We start from the raw sequence: 25952 nt of genomic DNA on the forward strand, positions 1-25952 counted from the left end.
TTGTCTGGCTTTTGTTTAGGCTGCTGTGTAACATTGTGTCCACCAAGCTCCTCCTAAGACTTCTTTAAATTCAAAAGGTTTTATTGTCATAAGCTACAGTGTAGAAATGGCAATGAAATTCTTCTGACCTGAGCTCCTCCAACAATGCAACATATATAATAAAATACAAAATAGTGCAAGAAGTCTATATACATGTAAATAGAATGTGTTATGTACAACAGTGTTTCTCAAACTTTTTCATACCAAGGACCACTTAACCAATAAAAAAACACTCGCGGACCACCTAACTCCACAAATATCCAAAATCACATCGTTTTTCTAGAACAGATTACAAATCGCCTGAAAACGGTACAAACAAGTGGCAACATGTGTGATGAAGGTGTTGCACTGGGCTATATCATGCAATCGAAAGTGAAACTTAAGCTCGCTCTATTGCGGAGATATTCCCGTGAGAGTGCGGAAAACTTAAATGTATTTATTTATTTCAAATGTGAAATGTTACCAATATACTCACGGACCACTAGGGGGCACTCCCGGGCCACCAGTGGTCCGCGGACCACACTTTGAGAAGCACCGATGTACAAGAACAGAATATGAAATTAAATAATGTACATTAAGACAATTATATAAATAAAAAATCTGTTCTTTTCCCATGTTTAACAACATCGCTTTAGTTATACATCATGCAGAGATGTTTCTTTATACTATATATTGACACCTCCATAAAAGATTAAGAGACAAGTTATACTCTGACTGTTTGTACCTGTCCGGAGACACCTGTCTGTCAAACAGCAGGTGGGAGAAAAGCTGGAACGGGGTCTGAAGCAACACCAGCAGAGGATTCCCCAGCTTCACTTCACTGCTCTGATCTGAAGGGAACAGCAAGAGACGAACATCAGCACACAACAGGTAGATGAAGACGAGGAGCATTAGTATTTAGGCTGACGTTTGGTATAAAAAGGGACTGAGATGGTGAGGTCAAGAAAGTAGCAAGATTTATTTTAAAAATAGCAGAATGCACTTAAACTGCTTAAAGAGCTGTTCAAAGTTGCATAAGAATCTCAAAACTGTTTTTTTCTTCTTTTTAAATAGCATTACTTAAAGGTCCCATGTCATGGCCATTTCTAATGATCATAATTCCATTGTTGAGGTCTACTCAAATAAATGTACATTGTGCAATGTTCCACACTCACATTGGTTTCTCATACAGCATCTCTATAGTATGTGTATTCACTCTGTCCTAAACGGCTTGTTGGAGCTCCTGCCCCCCCCCCCCCTCCCTGTGAGCCCAGTGGCCGTCTGCGAGACACAACGAAACCCAGCCCGAAACACACACACACCCGCAGTCTGGCTGGGAGTTTGTGTGTGTGCCCAGGCTGAGTTCCGCGGTGTCTCGCCGACCCCACACCAGTGAGCCGGCTCACGGTGTCCCGCTCCTCGCAGCAGCGAGCCTCGCAACGCCCCGCCGAGTGTGTGTGTGTGAGGAAGTCCGCGGATTGGTCCAAACGTAACGGCTCCGTGGCCGGTACGTTACGTCACTACACCCGAAATACGTCGCCAGACCCAAGAAGTAAACAATGGAAAAAGATAAATGTCTAACGAGGCGTTCTGGGGCAGCACAGACAGGTATTTTCTGTGTTAGAGTTTTACTCGCTACAGGGTGTACTTTGAGGGTTTGTGACTGCAGACCGTTTACATGCAGAAAAACCTTCATAACACAAGGGGACGGGTAATAACCGGAAAAGCATGACATGGGACCTTTAAAAGAGACTCAAAAGCTACAGCGTATAAGGCCCATTTTAGGTTAATAAAACATTTATTAGCCAGAATTTTGAATTTCCAAGATAAAAGTTGAACATTTATGAGAAAATCTAACTTGAATATGCGTTCAAATAAATTGTTTTTTATTTTATTTTGTAGTGTGATGAGGTTCAACCAGCCAAGTGTGTAACTTTAACCCTCCTGTTATCCTCAGATTTACCTTACCCTTCATCCTCGGGGGTCAATTTGACCACAGTAGTTTAAAACTCAAGAAAACAAGTACATTTAACCAAAGTGTATGTTTCTGGTGCTTTAGGTGTCTTAGTTAAATAACCATTTAAATAAAACATTACCCCAACCTCCCCCCCCCCTACAGACCCCTTTATACATCCAGAATTCGTATTATGTGACTATCGACAAATATATAAATGACCATAAAATCTCACTGATTGAAATAAAATGTTAAAGTAACGTCTTTTTGCAGTTGTTAAAGGACCAATATTGTTTCCAAATACAATTTTGGCATTAAACGTGTATGGATCACATTTTTTCTTGTACATTTGTGACATTTTTCTCCAAGAATTTCTGAGTTTCATTTTTGTACAACCTCAGAGAATGCCAAATAATTTTTTTCAGAATACTACCCCCATTCTCAAACATAATTCATTACCTACAATGTACCTCATACGCACAACATCTATCCTAAATGGCACATTACTTCACCTTCTGATCCGAGGCTGCGCACCAACACAGACGCCAGCGTGTTGACGTAGTCGAGGAAACTTCTCACGTAGTCGGGTCTGGCTGGATCTCCGTCGGGCTCGAAGGGGCAGAGCTGGTCCAGAGAGCGGAGAAGCTGCTTCATGCTGCAGCGAACAGGGTGATTATCCAGCTCCGCCTGCTTCAGACCCGCCTGCTCTACCAGCTGAGCCAGGAGAGCGCTACCCACAATGCCCTCTGTCAATACAAGACGTAACATTAATCATAGGCAAGGCAAGTTTGTTTATATAGCGCCTTTCAACACAAGGCAATTCAAAGTGCTTTACAAAAAAAATACCTTGGTTTCTGATTGGCTAATGGTTACACAAGACCAAACATCGTTATGACATCATAAAGTGGCCAAAATCTGATCAGCTCATTTTCAGACAGGTTTTTATAGAAATGGATCAAAAAGAGAGAGAATCTTTGTTCCTGAAACTTTCAGAGTCTCTTTCCACAGAGGGGACACATGTTGATGTAGAAGAGACATGAGAAGAGGGGACACATGTTGATGTAGAGACATGAAGAGAGGGGACACATGTTGATGTAAGAAGAGACATGGAGAAGAGGGGACACATGTTGATGTAAGAAGAGACATGAAGAAGAGGGGACACATGTTGATGTAGAAGAGACATGGAGAAGAGGGGACACATGTTGATGTAGAAGAGACATGATGAAGAGGGGACACATGTTGATGTAGAGAGACATGAAGAAGAGGGGACACATGTTGATGTAGAGACGACATGAAGAAGAGCGGACACATGTTGATGTAGAAGAGACATTGAAGAAGAGGGGACACATGTTGATGTAGAAGAGACATGAAGAAGAGGAGACACATGTTGATGTAGAAGAGACATGAAGAGAGGGGACACTGTTGATGTAGAAGAGACATGAAGAAGAGGGACACATGTTGATGTAGAAGAGACATGAAGAAGAGGGGACACATGTTGATGTGGAAGAGACATGAAGAAGAGGGGACACATGTTGATTGTAGAAGAGACATGAAAAGAGGGGACACATGTTGATGTGGAAGAGACATGAAGAAGAGGGGACACATGTTGATGTAGAAGAGACATGAAGAAGAGGGGACACATGTTGAGTAGAAGAGACATGAAGAAGAGGGGACACATGTTGATGTGGAAGAGACATGAAGAAGAGGGGACACATGTGATGGTAGAAGAGACATGAAGAAGAGGGAGACACATGTTGATGTAGAAGAGACATGAAGAAGAGGGACACATGTTGAGTAGAGAGACATGGAAGAAGAGGGAGACACATGTTGATTGTAGAAGAGACATGAAGAAGAGGGGACACATGTTGATGTAGAAGAGACATGAAGAAGAGGGGACACATGTTGATGTACATGAAGAAGAGGGGACACATGTTGATGAAGAAGAGACATGAAGAAGAGACATGGATAAGAGGGGACACATGTTGATGTAGAAGAGACATGGAGAAGAGGGGACACATGTTGATGAAGAAGAGACATGAAGAAGAAGGGACACATGTTGATGTAGAAGAGACATGGAGAAGAGGGGACACATGTTGATGTAGAAGAGACATGAAGAAGAGGGGACACATGTTGATGTAGAAGAGACATGGAGAAGAGGGGACACATGTTGATGAAGAAGAGACATGAAGAAGAGGGGACACATGTTGATGTAGAAGGAGACATGGAGAAGAGGAGACACATGTTGATTGTTAGAAGAGACATGAAGAAGAGGGGACACATGTTGATGAAGAGAGACATGAAGAAGAGGGGACACATGTTGATGTAGAAGAGACATGGAGAAGAGGGGACACATGTTGATGTAGAAGAGACATGATGAAGAGGGGACACATGGTGATGTAGAAGAGACATGAAGAAGAGGGGACACATGTTGATGTAGAAGAGACATGGAGAAGAGGGGACACATGTTGATGTAGAAGAAGACATGATGAAGAGGGGACACATGTTGATGTAGAAGAGACATGGAGAAGAGGGGACACATGTTGATGTAGAAGAGACATGATGAAGAGGGGACACATGTTGATGTAGAAGAGACATGATGAAGAGGGGACACATGTTGATGTAGAAGAGACATGAAGAAGAGGGGACCTTTAAGAGTATTAAGAAATAGTGCAGCAGAAACATATTATGAAATGGCATTTAAAAACACTCGTTTAAAAGCAAAGATAATAAAACATGAATAAAAGTTACAGTGCAGTTACAGAGATTTCATAACATCCTAAGAACACTATCGGTGCTGCAGCTCTTCGATCTTACAACACATCTACTTCTGGTATTTTAAAGATATCTAAATTGTTCCTGACCGGAGAAGATAACATCATCTGTCAATCACAAACTGGAACTATGGAGAAAGTGGACTGATTTCCTAAAACCTCATAGGCCAGATTTTATTTCTACAAACGTATGATTTTACCGTGAAGTCCTGATCACTCCCTAATGTTCGTATTGTTCGTACTTTTTACTGTTTGTATTTCATCTTTGTGTAAAAAAAGAAAAAGGCATTTCGGACAGACCAACTTAAGATGTACAATTACTATGTCTTGTAATTGTTTGCTGCCAAATGTCAATAAAACATATATTACAAAAACAAAAAATAGTTGTTCCTGACCAAAACAGACTCCAGTGAAACGCATGAAAACTGTCAATGCAAAAATAACCTTTTAAATCAAAATGAAGACGACTGCTTACTGATTTTAAGACAAAGTAAAGTCACATGAATGTATTTGATGAGTTGATATTGTGCCGACCTGTGCCCTCTGTGGCCGTGCTCAAGATGTTCAGCGTCGTCTCCAAGCGCTGCGTCAGAGCGAGTCGAGCAGCGATGCATTCCTCGCTCAGCGCCGGGTAACAACTCAGCAGAACTTCCTGCGTGCTGCATCCAAACGGGCCGGAGAACACCGGGTCCTCACCAACATCTGTCAACAAGAACACATTATTCTGTGAGGTGACGAACATCTGTTTACAGCTAAAAGGTGCCATGGGGTACAGGAATTAGTTTGGTTCCCGGAGGACACCAAAAGAGTCCTAGAAAGACAAGGTAAACTAATGTGCATTTAAAAAAGTGGAATAGTTTCGGTAAAAACTAAAAAGGTTCCATGGGGTCAGATTAGAATTTTCCAAAGGGGGGTTCGTTTAGCATGAAAGCAAATTCTGAAGTTTTTGCCAATCCGATCAGAAATGTAAGAAAACCGTGGATTTGTGGATCTTCAAAGAGCCCGATCACGATGGCCAGTCAGGCAAACATTACATTAACTCATTGGAAATCGACGAGCGGGCTCGATATATGGTTAAATATAGCAGTAGGCTATCGATGTCCATAGATGAGTGTAACATCTACGTCACTTTACGGCCCCGCCCACTTTTGGGGGAAACCAAACCTGTAATTTGAATGGCGATGAAGCCTGAAGCCACAGAGCTCTTCTGTTCCGTCCTTCTTCTTAGAGGAAGTCCAGAAACACTGAACTCTGGATTTGTTTTAATGTTTGAGGTGCAATATAAACGACACAGCAGCTTGTTGGCATGTTAAAACTATTATTTTCCGCCTCGCTCATGAGAGTAACAGCTGGCGAAAATTACAGCCTCGCCTACTGATTTTAATTTAACCGTATATCGAGCCCGATCGTCGATTTCCAATGATTTAATGTAATTGTTTGCCTGACTGGCCATCGTGATCGGGCTCTTCAGATCAGAAAATCCACGGTTTTCAAACATTTCTGATCGGATTGGCAAAAACTTCAGAATTTGTATTGACCGCCATTCAAATGACAGCGTTGTTTCCTCCAAAAGTGGGCGGGGCTGTAATTTTCGCCCGGAAGTGATGTAGGTGTTACTCTCATCTATGGTTGTGCTCAAAGGGCCAGTTGTAACTTTAAGACTATATAAAATATATAATATATATGAAATAATGTATTATATTCAATTATTGGCTCTGCATTGGATTATTAGCAATTCTGGTAATAACTTGAAACTGAAAGCAAATATTCAACAATTACACCAATTGCATTGTATATTATATTCTTTGTAAGCTCTTGCGTGGCCACATCAAATGAAGGGCCTTGAGTTTGACACCACTGGTTTACAGTCCACATTTTTATACATCATTAAAACGACACACTTTCTCATCGACAAAAGAGTGTTTTATAATCACCTGATTTGCCGGAGCTCTTGTTGGTGGCGGGATGATTGAGGATCTTGTTGATCTGATGAAGCACTGTGGGAAATCCTCGGATCCCCTCAGAGTGGGGCGCCTTAGCGTCCGATCTCACTCCTGGGGAGGCAGACAAAACAAAATGTAATACCAGTGAAAACATCAGGGTTCCTATAGCTTTTCCAAAGTCAAATTAAAACAATTTCAAGATGGATTTTCAAGCTTTTCAAGGACTTTACAGCAGTGCTAAGTTACATATTTATAGACAGTTCCTACAGTAAATGCAATATAGTGTTTATTGCAAAACAAGAAAAAATGCGTCTTTGAGGAAGACAGTCAATAACCTAAATGAACCTGCAAAAACAATTAAGCGCTCTTGGATTTATTCCCTTTCTTTATCTGCATAGAAAACTATTTTCAAGCAGTTTCAAGAACTCCAGCACCCAGAGCTAAAGAAACCGTAATGCCAATGAAAACATTATATTTTATTTGTCTCAGTTCAATTTCTATGTTTGAATAAATCAGAAACATTTCTGCCTGTCAGCGTGTCCGGATAGAATTCAATGTCCGGAAAAATGGGAGAGATTCGAGTCAAATATTATCTGTGTTTGTTACAAATTGTATATATATATGTATATAAAAATCACCTCATCAAGGCAAGTAGATTAATAGACTTAGAAGAAAGAAAGACATATATTAAAGCCTACCCTTTAACACTCAACACGACAACAAAAATCTCTCAGCTTTAGGGATTCATATTCCTAGAAAAAATACACGTATAATCAAGGAGTTATGAAATTAAGACAGATCGAACTTCTACAAATGTGTCTGTCAAAGTCTTGTAAATACCGGCTCACATAAACTCTGATCTACATGCAATATGTACATTATAAACATTGCTAATAATTCCCTAAAACTCAGGCTCTATACCTCTAGCCTCCAGGCTAAAATAAATCTACATCATTACAAATGATAGACTGTTCATATCGTTGTAAGTGGGTGGACTTACAAAATCGGCAAGGGATCAAATACTTATTTCCTCCACTGTACTGAATGTACACATTTCTCTGTCAAAGCCATCAGGCTAACATACCGCCTGATGGCTGCAGGCACCAAGGACTCAAAGGACTCAATACCTCGTGGAAATATATGTATATAAAAATAACCTCATCAAGAAAAGAAAGAAATATATTAAACAAGCCGACCATTTAAAGGTAGGGTATGTAAGTTTGAGAAACCGGCTCGAGTGCGCTAGAATTTGAAAATAAACGACCAGAGAAAATCTGCCACTTCCTCCAACACTCACGAACATGTGGGCACGAGATAAGTTTGTGCACAGATGGAAGGCTGACAGGCAGGTAGGCCACAGGTAGGCACTTTAGCCGGGCCGGCTCAGATGATTGGTCGTGCTTTTTACAGCGCTACGGCTTCCACAGATTATGGATTTTTATGGATTTTTTGTCAAAGAACTTAAGATATTCATTGCTATCGGGATGTTAAGAGCATTCCATGGAATATAACAAAAAGTGTATCTCGAGCCGGTTTCTCAAACTTACATACCCCACCTTTAACACAAAAAATCCCTCAGCTGTAGGGATTCATATTCTACAAATGTCTCTGTCAAAGTCTTATCAATACCGGCTCACATACATTACATCACATGTCACTTGTTAGACGCTTTATCCAAAGCGACTTACATACTCAATACTGTGGGCAATCCCCACAGGAGCAATTTGGGGTGAAGTGTCTCAGGGACACAACGACATGCTGACTGCAGTGGGGTTTGAACACCAACACACAACCCACTGCACCACACGCCTCCCTGGTGTACAACTCTGGTATACATGCAATATGTACATCAGCAATGCTAATAATTCCCCAAATATCATTCTTCATACCTCTAGCCTCCAGGCTGCTGCTGAGTCTTCTCTCCGCCGTGTCCAGCAGCTGCCGGGACGTCTTCCACAGCTGGCAGTGGCAGCAGGCCAGGTCGAAGGCAGCCATGGCGGGGGGGCTGAGCTCCTCCAGGAGGGAGTGGAGGAGGGTGGAGGAGTCAGAGGAGGAAGAGGAGGAGAAGCTGAGCCAGTACCCTTCCTCCAGGGAGGGCATGGGGTGAGCCGGGGTGCTGAGGAGGCGATCTGCGATGTCTGAGATGGAGTAGAAAGCTACACCTGCAGGGAAAACACACAAGACACATCCTGAGTTATCCACTGTACAGGATACGTGTCAAAAACATTGAAAAGGTCAAATTAAGGAAGTAAAACATTTCAATACATCTAAGTGTTGGGATGTTTAGTTTTGTGAGGCTTTAAAAAGACTCTTATTGGTTTAAAATACAAGGTTTACGTAACGTATTTAAATAAAAAAATAGGACATTTGTTATTAGGAGAGGAAGTAAATGGCTTTTGTTTTGAGGTTTTCTTTTGTAAGCTATATTAGGAAACACAACTCTGTACAACAAGGAGGACAAGGCTCCTTAAATATAGCTTTAAAAGGTCCCATGTCATGCTTTTCCGGTTATTACCCGTCCCCTTGTGTTTTGTATAGCTTGTTCTGCATGTAAACGGTCTGCAGAGTCACAAACCCTCAAAGTACACTCTGTAGCGAGTAAAACTCTAACACAGAAAATACTTGTCTGTGCTGCCCCAGAACGCCTCGTTGGAGATTTATCTTTTTCCATTGTTTACTTCTTGGGTATAGTGACGTATTTCGGGTATAGTGACATAACGGCCGCGGAGCCGTTACGTTTGGACCAATCCGGACTTCCTCACACACACACACACACACACACACACTTGGCGGGACGTTGCGAGGCTCGCTGCTGCGAGGAGCGGGACACTGTGAGCCCCTGGTGTGGGGTCGGAGAGACAGCGAGACACAGCGGAACTCAGCCTGAGCACACACACAAACTCCCAGCCAGGCTGCGGGTGTGTGTGTGTTTCTTTGTCTCTCAGACGGCCACTGGGCTCACAGGGAGGGGGGGCAGGAGCTCCAACAAGCCGTATAGGACAGAGAGTGAATACACATACTATACAGAGATGCTGTATGAGAAACCACTGTGAGTTTGGAACATTGAACAATGTAAATGTATTCTAGTAGAACTCAACAATGGAATTATGATCAGTAGAAATGGCCGTGACATGGGACCTTTAACAGGTGGTTTTTATTTTCATTTCTTTCTTAGATGAGCAGCAGAATAAAATCTAAAGTAAGGAAAAGATGTCTGACCTGTAGGAGCAGCACTTCAATGCTCAAAAACACTTTTATTGTTTTTTATGAATAGTTTACTTAACATATTTATAACAATAACATTTGTTGAAAGAAGAGGAAGGAAATGGCGTTTGTGTTGAGGAATTGCATCTAATTTAAACTATATTAGGAAATAAACTGACTGAGGGCAAGGCTCTTTCAAAATATAGCTTTAACAGGTGGTTTAATTTGCATTCCTTACTTAAAATACAGGATCTAAATGTCATCCGAAGTAAGGAAAAGACGTCTGACCTGCAGCCGCAGCACTCCCGATGGCCTGCAGGGTGGATCTCCCACTGCTGCCCAGCCGAATCCTCCCTCCAGCTGACCCCAGACCCTCTGAGGAAGAGGAGGATGAAGACATGGAGCGGCTCTCCATCTTCTGCTCCACCCGGCCCAGCTCCACCAGCACCTCTTTGTAGCGCTCCATGAACACCAGCTCCCCGCTGCAGGCAGACGCCCCCAGATCAAACACCAGAGACACCTGCAGAGAACACAGGGAGTGAAGTGAGCTAAGAAGTCTCCAAAATAAAGTTTTGCTAAAATGATTTGTAAGTAGCTATTAAAGTAGTTTGCTCATTTCAAAGCTAATGTACTCATGATCTGTACATATCCTCCAATTTCACTGTACATATTTGTATATGAAAAGGTCACCTATCATGCTATTTTTAGGCAATAGCATAGGTCTCAGATATATACAAAAATATAAAAAACATGTCTATGAAGTGTTTTGCTCAAAATACCAAACAGATCACCCATTCTAGCCATGCCTCATATCCCTCTATTTCACTTCCTGTTTCTAAAGTGCTGATTTGGGGATAAAGCTTTAAAAAAAGAAAAAAAGCAGGGGTCTGAGCTCATGCGGGACCCGGCAGCTACTGTCTAAACTAAATGCTGCCGTGATGAAATGCCATATCATGGATTATGAAGGATTCTCTCTGAAACAGTTTGGAGCTCAAAGGCTTTCTCTCTTGCCGGTTATACCACAAGGTGAGTTCCTTTTTACTTCCTGCTTCTTCACACACATGCTCTCCAGTACAGGTTAGCTCTGAGTGTTAGCGATGCTAATGTAAACACCGACCATATTACTTCCAAAACAGTCGGGCATTGTTTCTGATGGCAACGTTTCTGATTGGGCCGTGGGTCCACATTTCAGATATTACGTCATATCGGACGCAAATCTGGATCAGCTCCGTTGTTCCCCGTTTTTAGAGATTTGGGTACGGAGGAAAAGAGAGAGGGTTTTATTTTCTGACGCTGCGTGAGTTCCCCGACACACCGGGGACACATGTTTATGTATAAAAGACATCAGAAAGTGCATTTTGCACGATAGGTCCCCTTTAATGCCTCTAAGTTAATGATGAAGGGGACCATTTGTCTGTGTTTTATATTAAAACAGAGCTACCATGCTTTGCAAAACAACACTGGTGTGTGGCAATAATAAACTATCACTCTATAAATATATCTATGCTCTCTTCAAAGCCAACAGACTCCATTGAGAAAAACATTCATTCTACATCACAGCAGCACAGGGAGTTGCAGCCGCCTTATTGTTTAAAGATCCCATGTCATGCTTTTCCGGTTATTACCCATCCCCTTGTGTGTTATGAAGGTTTTTCTGCATGTAAACGGTCTGCAAAGTCTCAAACCCTCAAAGTACACCCTGTAGCGAGTAAAACTCAGAAAATACCTCTCCAAAACGCCTTGTTGGAGATTTCTCATTTTCCATTGTTTACTTCCTGGGTATCGCTACGTAGGGATACCCAGTAGCCACGCCCAGAGCTATGGCCGCACCCTCTGCCAGCCTTCCACGAAACAAAGCTTCCTAAACCTTTCAGCGATTCATGCCGGATATGTACAGCGTAGGGCACTGAAGAACGATGCTGTTCCTACTTTGTTTGGACCAGCGGGAGATTCGGGTACACAACCTGTAAGTATTCATTGTTGTTTGTGTATTTATGATGTTTAAAACAAACAAGGTATCACCACGACTGTTTAAATGGGTAAACGTTTTTCGGGCTACTACGTTGGGATGGCGGAGAAATGCTCTCCGCAGACCCATTCTCACAGCGTTATAAACCTTTTTCTTACTCAATATCAAGCCACACTTATTGTTTTTACTTCGGCTGTGAGTGTTTGTGTGCTCAGGATGAGTTTCGCTTGTTCAGCAACGAGCCTCTCAGCTTCGCGACCAATCAGAGCACACTGGGCTCACAGGGAGGGGGGGGGGCAGGAGCTCCAACAAGCCGTTTAGGACAGAGAGTGAATACACACACTCTACAGAGATGCTGTATGAGAAACCAATGCGATCTATTCTAGTAGACCTCAACAATGGAATTATGATCAGTGGAAATGGCCATGACATGGGACCTTTAATGTGTGTGTGTTATTGTGTGACTTTAAAGGATTATTTGGGATTCACCAAAGTCACACAACAACACAAACTAACCAATGAATGCTGCGTCGACCAGCAACCCCTATGTATTGGGAGTACAATTACTATTTTTGTCAATGGAGTGTCCTTATGCAACGATATTCAAATTTAAAGGGTATAGAAAATGACTTTTTAGGTGGTGTAAAACACAGCCACATCAGTACATTGGTCTGTTTCCTCCCACTGCAAACAATCAAACCCCTTCAACTTGTATTTAAATGATTTTATAGTAAAGCCCCACAGACCTGATGAGCCTCCATGAAGTTCCCTCTGCGGATGCAGGACATGAGGAGAGACTCTGGGGGCGACAGCATGGCGGGGACCAGCCAGCTGTGAGGACCTCCACACGGACAAACCTCCAGCTCCACACTCCCCCCTCCACCCTCTGACAAAGGACACATACATGCACAAAAATAAATGAGATCTTCATAAAAAACAAACATGCTTTCATTAACCCTGAAGGACAGACGCCTGGTTGGATGTTTTTGGATGAAGCAAAGACTTCAAAAAGTAAGTTCTTAACAATTTAAAAGTTATTTTAATCGTTGCTTTTTCTTAAGGAGGATGAAAGCAGTTTTCGGGGAGCTAATCAGTATATTAATTGTCAAAGGAGACACTTTGGCAGGGTTTCTGCAAAGAATAAAAAGCACCCTTAACACTGATTTGCTCTTGAGATTTCCCCCACATTATTTTAGGAAAAGTATCATTAGTGGAAACCAAAGCATTTGATCCACTTCAGCTTCAATTCAACAGACAGAAACAATCAAATAAAGTACAGCTTGTTGATTCTTCACCTGATGCACTGGGGCTCACTTCTCCGTTTTCAATCAATCAAATAATGTTTTTCACAATTATTTATAAGTATAAAAACATTATATACAAATAATGAAAATAATATGTAAAAATAATAATAATATTTGTTTGTCTTTGATATTATTTGTTATGAAAGATACACATATTTTCCTCCAACATACTCTACTTTTAGTGTTTTTAAACTCTTATTAATGATTCAACTCTCCTACAAATATGATAGTTGTCAGATTTTTGATTGATGATTCGCTTTTCAATCAATCAATGTTTATTTATATGGCCCAATATCACAAATGTTACATTTGTCTCAGTGGACTTCACAGTTTGTACAGAATATCAGTATGACAATACGACACCCTCTGTCCTTAGACCCTCTGTCCTTAGACCCTCTATCCTTAGACCCTCTATCCTTAGACCCTCTATCCTTAGACCCTCTATCCTTAGACCCTCTATCCTTAGACCCTCTATCCTTAGACCCTCTATCCTTAGACCCTCTGTCCTTAGACCCTCTGTCCTTAGACCCTCTGTCCTTAGACCCTCTGTCCTTAGACCCTCTATCCTTAGACCCTCTGTCCTTAGACCCTCTGTCCTTAGACCCTCTGTCCTTAGACCCTCTGTCCTTAGACCCTCACATCGTACAAGGAAACACTTCCGGAGAAAACCCACAGTTTAAAGGGAAAAATGGGAGAAACCTCAGGGAGAGCAACAGAGGAGGGATCCCTCTCCCAGGACGGACAGACGTGCAATAGATGCCGTGTGTACATTTTTGCAATCCCACATTTTCTTTTAGGAGAAGTTGATGTATCATTAGTGGAAAACCAATCAATTTGATCCGCTTCAATTCAGAGAAACAAACAATCGATCAAATAAAGGACAGGTTGTTGATTCCTCACCTGAAGCGCTGGGGCTCACTTCTCCGTTGTGTTTCTCCACAGAGTTTTGTCTCCCCGCTCTCTTCCTCCTCCTCAGACTCGAGCTCTTGCTGCGACTCGGAGACGAGACGGGAGAGCGGAGCGCTGAAACCTGGAGAGGAACGTCTGAACCTGCAGGAGATTTAAACAACAAGATCATATTAAGACAGTTAAAAAGCTCAAAGATAAGTCAAAAAGGGAAACGCTAGAGTTAAACAGTCAAAGGAGTAGGTATGAAGAATAGTGTGTATCCAATTTTTGTTTGGGACTATGGAATATAAACAAAATACATTTGTGTTTTTGTAGGTTTGCATTCCTCCTGTTGAAAATCCAACAAATGCAATTACAGTACTTTTTATTCTGTGTTGCATAAGGACAACAAATAATAGCTTATCTGTTAGCCTCCACTTTTATGTTCAGTATCAATGTGGGTTTTCTTGTCACCATTACATGTAATTAAAACACAATGCATGTATTTGAGTTGCATGGTTTCACCCAAATGAATTACAATCAAAAGATTAAAAGCTGGAGGAATACCTGGTCCGTCTGAGCGCTGGCAAGATGTTTAATAAATATTAAAACTCAAGAATGAACACTAGTGTGTAGGAACTTTTTTTAAATACACTTTCCACAGCACATGTGGTTTTCTGATCTAGAAACATTATTTTCTTGCAGTGTAACTTCATTTTTAATATTGTTTAGCCTGTTATTCCTTCAATTTGTCTGTATATAGTGCAACATCAAATAACCATGGGCCCCCTGAGCTAACCTACACCTACTCCAACCAAAACTGTTACAGAAAGTAAACAGGAAAGCTAGAGGAATGTCTGATCCATCTCACCGCTCCCCGCTGCTCTGGTTGCTGCTGATGATCTGCAGCCTCCACTGAGCCTCGGCGGTGCGTTTGGATAACCTCTGCAGACGAGCCGCAAAAGTCTCCGCCGTTATGGAGCATCCGAGACCCTCAGTGGTCTCCTTCCCATCCTGCAGCTCCTCCACACTCATGCCCTCCAACCCTTCCTTCAGAAGCTTCAAAAAGCCTGTCATGGCCGTCACGTCAGCCAGGAACCCCCTGCAGCTCTGGATGAAGTGTCCCAGCTCCAGGTGATTACATTTAGGCAGCTTCTGCTTCTCTTTAGCTCCTAGTTCTTCATCTGTGTTTCTAGTTTCTGATAAGCATTCAGACTGAGATGCATTCCCCTTGAGAGGGCTTGAGTTTGAGTCTTTATGGATGTGTGGGGAGAAGTCGGCGGTGGAGAGGAAGAGAAGAGAGAAGATGTTCTCCAGGAGCTCCAGGCGGAGGATGGAGGGAACGGCCTGCAGGTGGAGCTGACATTCAGACAGGAAGTGCTGGAACAGAAGAGGAAGACCTGGAAAACACGAGAATCAGAATGAAAAACTAGATGAAAAGAGGATCAGAATTAAGACTAAGACATACTTTACTAAGCCCAAAGAACACATTTAATCAAACCATTTTGAAGTATCCAGATCAAGGATTTGTAATTTGCTCTCGAGATAATCTGTTAACTTTTAAAAAAAGTATTTAATAGCCTTCTTTTATCAGAAGCATTATTATCTTCTCTATATATATATATATATATCTATCTTTATTTATTTTAGTATTTCTAATATCCTTTAAAGGTCATGCTATTTTTAGGCAATAGCATGGGTCTCAGATATATACAAATATATAAAAAACATGTCTATGAAGTGTTTTGCTCAAAATACCAAACAGATCACCCATTCTAGCCATGCCTCATATCCCTCTATTTCACTTCCTGTTTCTAAAGAGCTGATTTGGGTTATAAACAGGGTTTTGGGGGATAAAGCTTTAAAAATAAAAAAGGAGGGGTCTGAGCTCATGCGGGACCCGGCAGCTACTGTCTAAACTAAATGCTGCCGTGATGAAACGCCATATCATGGATTATCAAGGATTCTCTCTGAAACAGTCTGGAGCTCAAAGGCTTTCTCTCTTGCCGGTTATACCACAAGGTGAGTTCCTTTTTACTTCCTGCTTCTTCACACACATGAGGCGCATTCACACCACGGTACTTTTCCCACAAAGGTTCATGCAAACTTAGTTCATGAGAACTCTTTTATCGCGTTCACACCAAAAAGAGCCGGTACTAAAATTAGTTCATGAGAACCTTTTTACCCCCGGCTCTCTTGTGAGAAAAGAGCTATATGTCTGATTGGCTGGGCGGATTGCAAACCACGCCCCGTAAAACTCCCAAAAAGTTTTGTGAAGCCGCCATTTTATTATCCTCGCATTAGCATTATTAGCATTAGCATTAGCCCAGCGCAGAAACGCAGAGAGACTAACTTATGGCAACACAAAATAAAACATGGGAGCGGTGGAGATGAGGAGGTGTCGGCGGTCTGGCGATTTTTTACTCGGAAGGCTTCAGTAGAAGCTGCTGGGAGTCCCAGCAGCTTCTACTGAAGCCTGTCCCCAACTCCGGGGACTTTCGGCCGGGGACTTTGGGCGGCAGTATACGCCGTGAAGTGGTTTGCGGCCTGCCAGTAAACCCAAAGCAGAAGAAGAACAAGTGACGTCAGCGGCTTCATTTGCCTAATCCACCCCCAGGGACTTTTTCCAGTGTGAACGCGATCTGTACTTAGTTCATGCGAACTAAAGAGTTCACATGAACTAAGTTCACATGAACCTTTGTGGGAAAAGTACCGCAGTGTGAATGCGCCTATGCTCTCCAGTACAGGTTAGCTCTGAGTGTTAGCGATGCTAATGTAAACACAGACCATATTACGTCCAAAACAGTCGGGCATTGTTTCTGATAGCAACGTTTCTGATTGGGCCGTGGGTCCACATTTCAGATATTACGTCATATCGGACGCAAATCTGGATCAGCTCCGTTGTTCCCCGTTTTTAGAGATTTGGGTACGGAGGAAAAGAGAGAGGGTTTTATTTGCTGACGCTGCGTGAGTTCCTCAACACACCGGGGACACATGTTTATGTATAAAAGACATCAGAAAGTGCATTTTGCATGATAGGTCCCCTTTAATGTATTTTTTTCACAATAATAATAATAATTCAAATAATATTTAAATATATGTAAAAATAAAAACATTAGTGTGTCTTTTGATTGCAATGAGATTACTTTTTAATAAAAGATACACATATTTTGTTCTACTATAAGTGTTTTTAAGGTCTTATAATGATTCAACACTTCTACAAATAGTGTTCATTTAAAAACACTCAAAAGATAAGTGTCAGCTAAACGTGCAGACAGGAAACTGAAACTTCCCCACAGGAAATGAAGACAGATCGTACCGTCTGAGGAAGCAGGGGTTTGCTTGTCTTCTGTTTCTGTGTCAGACGTCTGCTGCTGCACGGACTCACACTCGGCACAGTGAGAGTGTTTATGAGCGTTCACACACAGAGCGTAGACGGCATACTTCATGGCACAAAACCCCTGGAACAAAACGATGTTCCTCTGCACACCAGAACTCAGATTACTGACGGCCGCAGCGTCTTCTGCAGGGGGGGAAACACATTGTTCCGTCAGCAATTAAGATAATCATTCAGACTGTAATACAGGGAATTATACCCTCAGCAAATTCACAAAGTATAATCGGAGTGGAATATGGCCCACACCTGAAACCTGTATTGTACGTCCTAAATATATATATATGTAGAAATTCAGTCAATTAAAGTTGAAAACTTCTTCTAACAAATCTTAGTTGATACAAAAACAAGCTTTTAAAAATAATTGTCCCTTATTATAATTAATGTGAGGCTTCTGTTTCAAGGAACGAGCTGCTAACACTTTTGTAAGAAACTAAATGAAACCCTATGGAGAGCTGGGGTCTAGGCTGTTTTTTTTCTTAACATTTCTATGCATTACATTAATGGTAAATGGACTGTACTTATATAGCGCTTTATCCAGTCTTTAAGACCCTTCAAAGCGCTTTACATACTACATGTCGTACAGAGCAGTGTACCTTCTAGGACCTAACATTCACACACCGTTGGCCATCGGGAGCAACTCAGGGTTAAGTATCTTGCCCAAGGATACATCGACATGTTGACTGCATGGGCTGGGATCGAACCCACAACCTTCTGGGTGAAAGACGACCGCACCCACGCAGACACAGTCGCCCCAATGCACAACAATATTTTGTATTATTTTTCTACCTGTGTTTTTAACTCTTGTTTTTATGCACCACGACACCAAGTCAAATTCCTCGTACGTGTAAACCTACCTGGTAATAAACCCGTTGCTGATTCAAGTTTGGAGCATCATTGACCTACGTTTGATTGATTTTGCTAACCTATAACGTATGAGGCGATATACATCACCTCAAGTGAGTGGCCCAGCCTTTCGTATATTTTTCTGTATCTGGCCCTGAGTGAAAAAGGTTTGGACCCCCCTGCTCTAATCAGGGTTCATACACTTTTTCACCAATGATTTTCAATGACTTCTCCATGACCTTTACCTAATTTTCTATGACCAAAGAAATGACTCAGCGTACCACTGAAAATGGTTTATTTTAACATGGAACAGGAAACTAAGGTCTTCATATGAAACATGTTGTGCCTATCTAAAACAAATCAAATAGGCTTGCTAGCTTCTACACGCTAAAGCAACTCAAATCTCTCTCCAGCAAAACACCTCGTCAGTTAAATGCCATTTAACGTTTCATTATTATACGATACAGTATTTATTATTGTTATAGTATTACTATTTCGCGATTAGATCAAATATAAATTATATTTTATGCAACTTTAGTTACATTTCCATGACTTTTCCAAAACTTTGGGACAAATATTGTTTTCCATAACTTTTCCAGGGCCTGGAATTAGCATTTTGAATTTCCATGACTTTTCCAGGTTTTTAATGACCGTAAGAAGAACCCTGTCTAATAGATGAAAAGAGGATGGAGATGCTGACCTGGTGCAGGTGAGTTTGGCTGCTGCTGCAGCAGATCCAGTATCCTGCGCTCCTCAAACTGAGGAAGAGGAGTGAGGGAGTGCAGGATATAGAGAGCGGAGTGATGGTCCAGAGTGTGAAGCTGAGCCAGCAACGACTCCATGGAAATCCCTCTGTGCACAAACAGTTACCAAAGAAGGAATGACGATATTAATCATTATGCATCATATTCTGGCTTTTTTTAAAAACTGTAACACTAAGAACTATTAGAACATATTTAAGAAAGGTGTTTATTGCAGCTGTATTGTGGAGAACTGAACTGTCTATGCCACATGTGTCAAACTCAAGGCCCGGGGGCCAAATCAGGCCCTTGGTGGATTTAATGTCGGCCCGCAGGATAATTTGTAATTACTATTAGATCTGGCCCGCCGGTATATTGCACGCATACCTTCACTCCATCCTGAGGGTCTCCTCAGCTCAGAGCCTGAGCCCAAACATTGATGACCTTGCTCCCAAGATGAGATGCCAAGTATCTGAGCTAGCATCACAGAGCAGCACACTGAGTTTAATGGATGCTTCCTTCTGCACTTTCTCTCTCAGGACAACAGGGCATGTTTGGTTTGTTCTTTGAGGGGAATAGTTTTGTTGAAGCTGTTGTTGGCCTGTGGGAAAATGTACTCATAAGAAATGACTCTGGAAAAGCTGCAGATAGAGCCATAAGAAATGAATGCACCTGATTATTTAATGTTTAATGTTGTTTTTATTGGCAATAATTGAAGCTTTGTTAGTTCCAGGTTTAATATGTGCAATAAGTTCATTTCAATAAGTTCTGCAATAAACATTGAACCAGTCCGGCCCTCGACGAGTAATTTTGGCCCACTTTGTATTTGAGTTTGACCCCCCTACTCTATGCAATGCATCCAAATCAAACTTTATAAGATAAGAGGTACTTTATTGATCCCAATTTGGAAAGGTTTGTGTCGCAGCAGCAGAAAAAACGAAACATTGCATATTCAGTTTATTATCAGTGACATAAACCGGAATTTAGGGAAGAAAAAAAATGATATTATTTTATAAAATACTTTTTAAAACGTCTTATTCTTATTTATTTTATGAAAATCAATAATGGCACTTTATAAACAAACATAGCAGAGCAGTTAAGGTCAAACTAAATATATATAGCTGTCATTTTGGGAGTTTTTCCCCTTTTTTTAAACACACTGGCAATGAAAGGGTTACAATTGTGTAAATGAATGCATCACTCGGGCCTTTGGCCTCAGCTAAAATGCAGTACCCAGCAACCTGTTATTTTTAACCTGTGTATCTGTGTGACTATTATTATTTTGTTGTTTTGTTTCCTATTGTAAAGCGTCCTTGGGTCTCTTGAAAGGCGCTATAAAAATTGAAATTATTATTATTGGTTTCTATAATCAGGACTAAAATTGGAAAATAAATAAGAGTACTATTGAAATGTGGCAGACCTTTTCCACAGACATATTTTCCTCTAAGGACATTTTAAATAGGGATGCACAAGGGTTTACAAATAAATACAAAGTAAGATGGATGCAGTCAAGCTTAAAAAATAAAAACACAAATGCTTACGGATTGTTGTTTTTACACCATTCAAGGACTCCAAGCTGAGAGGACAACAGGTTGGAAAACTCCTGCAGAACGGAGTCATTGGCTGCAGCCTGAGACAGAGGGTTTGAGGATAAGTTAATCACATTATTAAGCTGTAAATGATCTGTATTTGTGGAGGTTTTATCAGACGTCTGACCTGCTCTCGGTGCAGGACGCTGAGCAGCGTTTGGGCGGCGCTCAGGCTGCGACACTGCGTCCATCCCAGGAGCAACAGCAGGCGAGAGAGAGGCTGAAACTCCAGCTGAAGTAAATCTCTCAGCGCAGAAAACTCCTCGTGTTTGATCAGGTCCAGAGCCGTGATCTGCAGGAAGGAACCAAATGATTACATTATTCAATTTCCTCACTAGGCAGCAAATGCTCATACTGCCAAAACAGCAAATGGCTCACATGATGAATTTCAATGTGAAAAGGTGAAGCTGGTAGTGACAAACACATCGAACAAATTATCCCCTGACTTGGCATCTTTTCTCTTCTCTTATATCTACAAATAAATATTATATACATAGAGAATTTCACAAAATGTAGTATTAAAGCAAAGTATTATTTATACATAACTTAGAATCAATAATATTTTTTGTATATCAATTTGACACTGCTTGATGTTGTATTGTATAATAATTCTCATGTTAAAGGTGGGGTATGTAATTCACTTCAGAAACACTTGTTATATTCCATGGAATGCTCTTAACATCCCGATAGCAATGAATAAATTAAATGCTTTGACAATAAATACATACAAATATTTCATCTGTGGAAGCCGTGGTGCTGTAAAAAGCTCGACCAATCATCTGAGCCGGCCCGGCTAAAGTAACTGGATGGCCTACCTGCCTGTCAGCCTTCCATCTGTGCACAAACTGATCTCGTGCCCTCATTGGTCATGTGCACGTTCGTGTGTGTTGGAGGAGGGGCTCTGTGAGGAAGTCTGAAGGAAGGAGCAGGTTTTTTGCGGTTGCGTATTTTCAAATTCTAGCGCACTCGAGCTGGTTTCTCCGTTCTTACCTACCCTACCTTTAAGTTTTTGTATTATTGTTTTACACATTAGAAATAAATCTAATCGAATAACAATTCAAATCAAAGCTGTAACCTTGGCTGACTAAACATTATGCAAACATTGCAAGTTCGAGTCCCACTGCAGTCAGCATGTCGTTGTGTCCCTGAGACACTTCACCCCAAATTGCTCCTGTGGGGATTGTCCACAGTATTGTCGCTTTGGATAAAAGCGTCTAACAAATGACATGTAATGTAATGGCATGTAATGGCATGGGAACTATTAGCCAACATGATGATTAACGTCACGGTCAGGACTCATTAGGGAGTCATGATCGTTCTGGAAGACGACTCTGCACACTGTAGGTATTTGTAAACGTATAAATAGTATCGCTAGTTAGAGTTTTCCTCACCAAGACCTGCTCCAGGAAGTGCTTCCCACTGCTCAGGCACTCGAAGTAAATGGTCTTCCAGATGGACGGGCGATCCTTGTGGCAACACAAACTGAGGGCCAGCTTCTCCGCTTCAGGAAGCTCCACTGAGAGAGGGATGGAAACAAGTATGAGGATCCATAACATTGATGAAAAAGGGAAAGTGTTGGGAGTGTCCTCTTCCAATATCAGAGTCCACATGATAACAAAGGTATCCCAACTGTAGCTGTGAACATGACAGGATGTGTGATTACCTAGAAGAGCATCAGGACTGTTTGAGGCATATGATAGCTATGTGATTAACATGATGATTCAGCCTCTATGGAGAGAGACATATGACAAGCATGCTCATTTCTGACGTGGAGCTAATCTGAAGTAAACATTGAATACTGCTTTCTGTTCCTCCATCTTGTGACTGTGTAACTCCCTCTCTTGGATATCAGCATGTGAAGGACACTGTTCAGGAACTAGTTGATGCTCTGTATGTGATGACTACTTCCATTCTGGAGAGGATCACAGATACATGGATCCTGAGGTTGAAGCTCAAGACGGGGACCAGTGATTATTAACAATTTTAAGTATTCAGAAAAAGTAAGAATTTTGAGATTTTGAGGAAAAAGTCAGAATTTTGAGAAAAAGTCAGAATTTTGAGAAAAAAATCAGAATTTTGAAATTTTGAGAAAAAGTCAGTATTTAGTACAAGACAGGATGTATGATTACTTAGAAGAACTGGTATTCCTCCATCTTGTGACTGAGGAACTACTTGATGCTCTGTATGTGATGACTACTTCCTTTCTGGAGAGGATCAGAAATACATGGATCCTGAGATTGAAGCTCAAGCCGGGGACGAGTGAGATTTTTCCTAACAGAATGCATAAGAGAGTTTTGCCTAGGACTTTAGGGCATGTAATTGCTGGAGGGATTTAAAAAATCAAGCACACAATTCTCCCCTAACGCCCTTTTTATTTGTATTTTTGAATGAATGTTGTGTTCACTCATTGTGGCCTTCTTTCATATTTTCTTCCTATGTACAATCTATGCGGATTCAACTGAAAGACAAATGGGAAAAACAGTACGCAAAAGGGTGAATATCTTAGTTTAAGTTGCTAAAACTGATATAAAAACTAAGAAAAAACGTTTTTTAATTACCAGGTATGTGTACTAAAAGATACAATAGATAATTACATTCATTCAGGCAAGCTCAAAATCACTAGTTAATCACCACTACTGTGTAAAATGCCACATGAATTATCAACTGTGAAATCTAAATTTCGCCCACAGATCTTTTGAAATATTAAATCTATGCTGACGCTAACAAAACTGCAGAAGAGCAAGAGAAGATGTCATGCTTCGGTGACACCAAGTAAAAGCTGCTGAGCGTTTGAAGCCACAGAAGGAGAAGTGTGAATACAAGAGGAAAAGAGATGATCACAACATTTGAAGAAGTCAAAACCTCAGGCTATAAATATTATATATCGGTGAAACAAAAACCAGTTGAGGAGGAAGTGATTTATAGGAACATGCAGATTTTTTGGGCAGTCTGCTTAAAGGTGGGGTCGGTAATTCACTTCAGAAACACGTGTTGTTATATTCCATGGAATGCTCTTAACATCCCGATAGCAATTAATATATTAAATGCTTTGACAATAAATACATTAAAACATCTAATCTGTGGAAGCTGTAGCGCTGTAAAAAGCACGACCAATCATCTGAGCCGGCTAAAGTAACTGGATGGCCTACCTGCCTGTCAGCCTTCCATCTGTGCACAAACTGATCTCGTGCCCTCATTGGTCATGTGCGCGTTCGTGTGTGTTGGAGGAGGGGCTCTGTAAGGAAGTCTGGAGGAAGGGGCAGATTTTTTCCGGTTGTGTACTTTCAAATTCTAGCGCACTCGAGCTGGTTTCTCCATTCTTACGGCCCGTCCACACAGCGGCGTGCGTTGTTGCTTGCCGGCGGGCGTGTCTGAAACTCGACCAACAACCAATCACATGAATCTCCCGCCCCTGACACACAAGCAGCGGTTTGATTGGCTAGAACAGGAGTGGCCAACCCGCGGCTCTCGAGCCGCATGCGGCTATATATGTATATAGAAAATGTTTTAGATCTTTGAGTTCATCTCATGAAAAATGGGAGCAAAAACAAAAGTGTTGCATTTATATTTTTGTTCAGTGTATATATATATTTTTTAAAGATGAATCAACTCCAAAATCCACATGTGTGTGTTTATCAAAATGTCTTCCACTCTACCTTGAGTTAGAGGGGCGCTCCTCAGCAGGTGGTCCCTCTGGAGCCTCAGGGCGACGGAGCAGTACACGGAGACGAGGTCGTCCCCCTGAGGGCGGAGCAGCGAGCCCAGGACCCTCTCCTCCTTCAGGGGCCCGTCTCTGGCCCCCCACAGGGCCTCGCACAGGGCCTCCAGCTGACCCCCGCCCGCCCTCCTGGAGCTCCACGGCATCACGGACAACACAGAGTACATTTCCTCCACAAACTGCTCCACCTTCTCAGGCCGAGACTCCGGTTTCCTCAGCTGCTGCAGCAGGTGTTGGATGAAGGTGAGCTGCAGCGGACGCTCCTCTGAGGAACACTGGGAGAGGGGGAAATAATAATAACAATAATAATAATAATAATTCATTCTGAAGCTTTCAAAGGACCCAAGGACACCTTACAATTCATAAAATATTCTAAGGAAAGGTTTAAGATAGTACAAAAGGACCGTAACAGGATTCACATGTAATGAAATGTACTTTTTGCAACAGGTCGCCATTGTCAGTATGTGCGTCTGTGTTTGTTCAAACGGTGTATGAGTGATGATATGTGAATGTATTTGATTGTTTATTATGTTTGTATATGTACATGTATGTGGAACTGCAGGACGGAGTCCAGAACAAATGTCCTTACGGGGACAATAAAGTATATCGTATCGTATATCTTATAAAACGGACAAGTCAAATCAAGCAATCTGATTGGTTCTTAGCCGTGATATAATGAGCGTATATCACGGGTAGAATTGAAGTTACTTTTCACAACAAGTCAGTATCCCTCCGCGTCTGAGAAAAGCTACAACTGTTACATTACGTCCGTTACGAAACTAACTAACTAACAAAGCTTAAGATGTAAACATGCAAGGGATAATTTGCAGCAAGGACGTATTGACCGTTAAGGACGCTCACATCTGCAGAAAGAAGTCCGGTCGATTTAACTGTATACAGTTTGGCCGAACTGGGACAAGAAAACAGCGGAGAAGTAACGGGGCAGAAACCCTCCTTTTTACGCAGCGGTCCAGACATAGACATCAAACGGCGACACATATTCAGTGTGCGGTTCCTTTGGCTTTAGGGCAGGGATATCTAGATACTTCCCAAGCTTTGACATCATGAATTGTGCTACTTTTAAAGCAAGCAACGATGTTTTCAAATCTGTAATAAAAAAGGTCCGCAAAAACGCTATCGAAGCAGTTCCTGCCGTTGCTACGTTAGTTCAAACGGTGACAACGGACTATTTTTGATCTGCCTGTCAGTTAAGGGGCGTGGTTTGGACCGACGCGAAGCATATACCACGGCCTGTCGTGAGCTATTGCTTACAGTAAGTATATCGTATCGTATGTAGGGAAACGGACAAATAGACAAAACATATTGGTATTTTTCCACTACACATAATCCCATTTTTAAATCTTCACATCCATATAATCAATTTATAGTAAATGCAACCAACATATACCTAATCATATCTTACACTATCTTCCAATAAATACAATTAGTTATGTTTATTTAACCTGAAACACAAATGAAGGGGATTCCTCATTTACCATGATTGCAACAAAAAAAAGGGCTAACAATAAAAACAAAAATTATTAATAGCTCAATTAGAAAAGGATCATAAACATTCTATAAATAAACAAAGCTTTATATGTGAGGTATTAATGA

At 41.4% G+C, this 25952-nt stretch overlaps 1 protein-coding gene across 1 annotated transcript in view; it reads right to left on the reverse strand.

The window, feature by feature from the left end:
- zfyve26 (zinc finger, FYVE domain containing 26) overlaps nt 1–25952 on the reverse strand; it is a 67167-nt gene that overhangs the window by 36107 nt on the left and 5108 nt on the right. Inside the window, 15 exon segments of the mRNA XM_034233403.1 lie at nt 764–869; nt 2485–2718; nt 5278–5445; nt 6678–6797; nt 8576–8848; nt 10179–10410; nt 12606–12745; nt 14064–14218; nt 14929–15451; nt 17371–17574; nt 18992–19143; nt 20573–20661; nt 20748–20912; nt 22012–22136; nt 24277–24613. Coding sequence (XP_034089294.1) covers nt 764–869; nt 2485–2718; nt 5278–5445; nt 6678–6797; nt 8576–8848; nt 10179–10410; nt 12606–12745; nt 14064–14218; nt 14929–15451; nt 17371–17574; nt 18992–19143; nt 20573–20661; nt 20748–20912; nt 22012–22136; nt 24277–24613 — 3023 coding nt within the window.

The sequence above is a fragment of the Gymnodraco acuticeps genome, unplaced genomic scaffold (genome assembly GCF_902827175.1).
Source record: "Gymnodraco acuticeps unplaced genomic scaffold, fGymAcu1.1, whole genome shotgun sequence".
In the NCBI taxonomy this organism is placed as follows: domain Eukaryota; kingdom Metazoa; phylum Chordata; class Actinopteri; order Perciformes; family Bathydraconidae; genus Gymnodraco; species Gymnodraco acuticeps.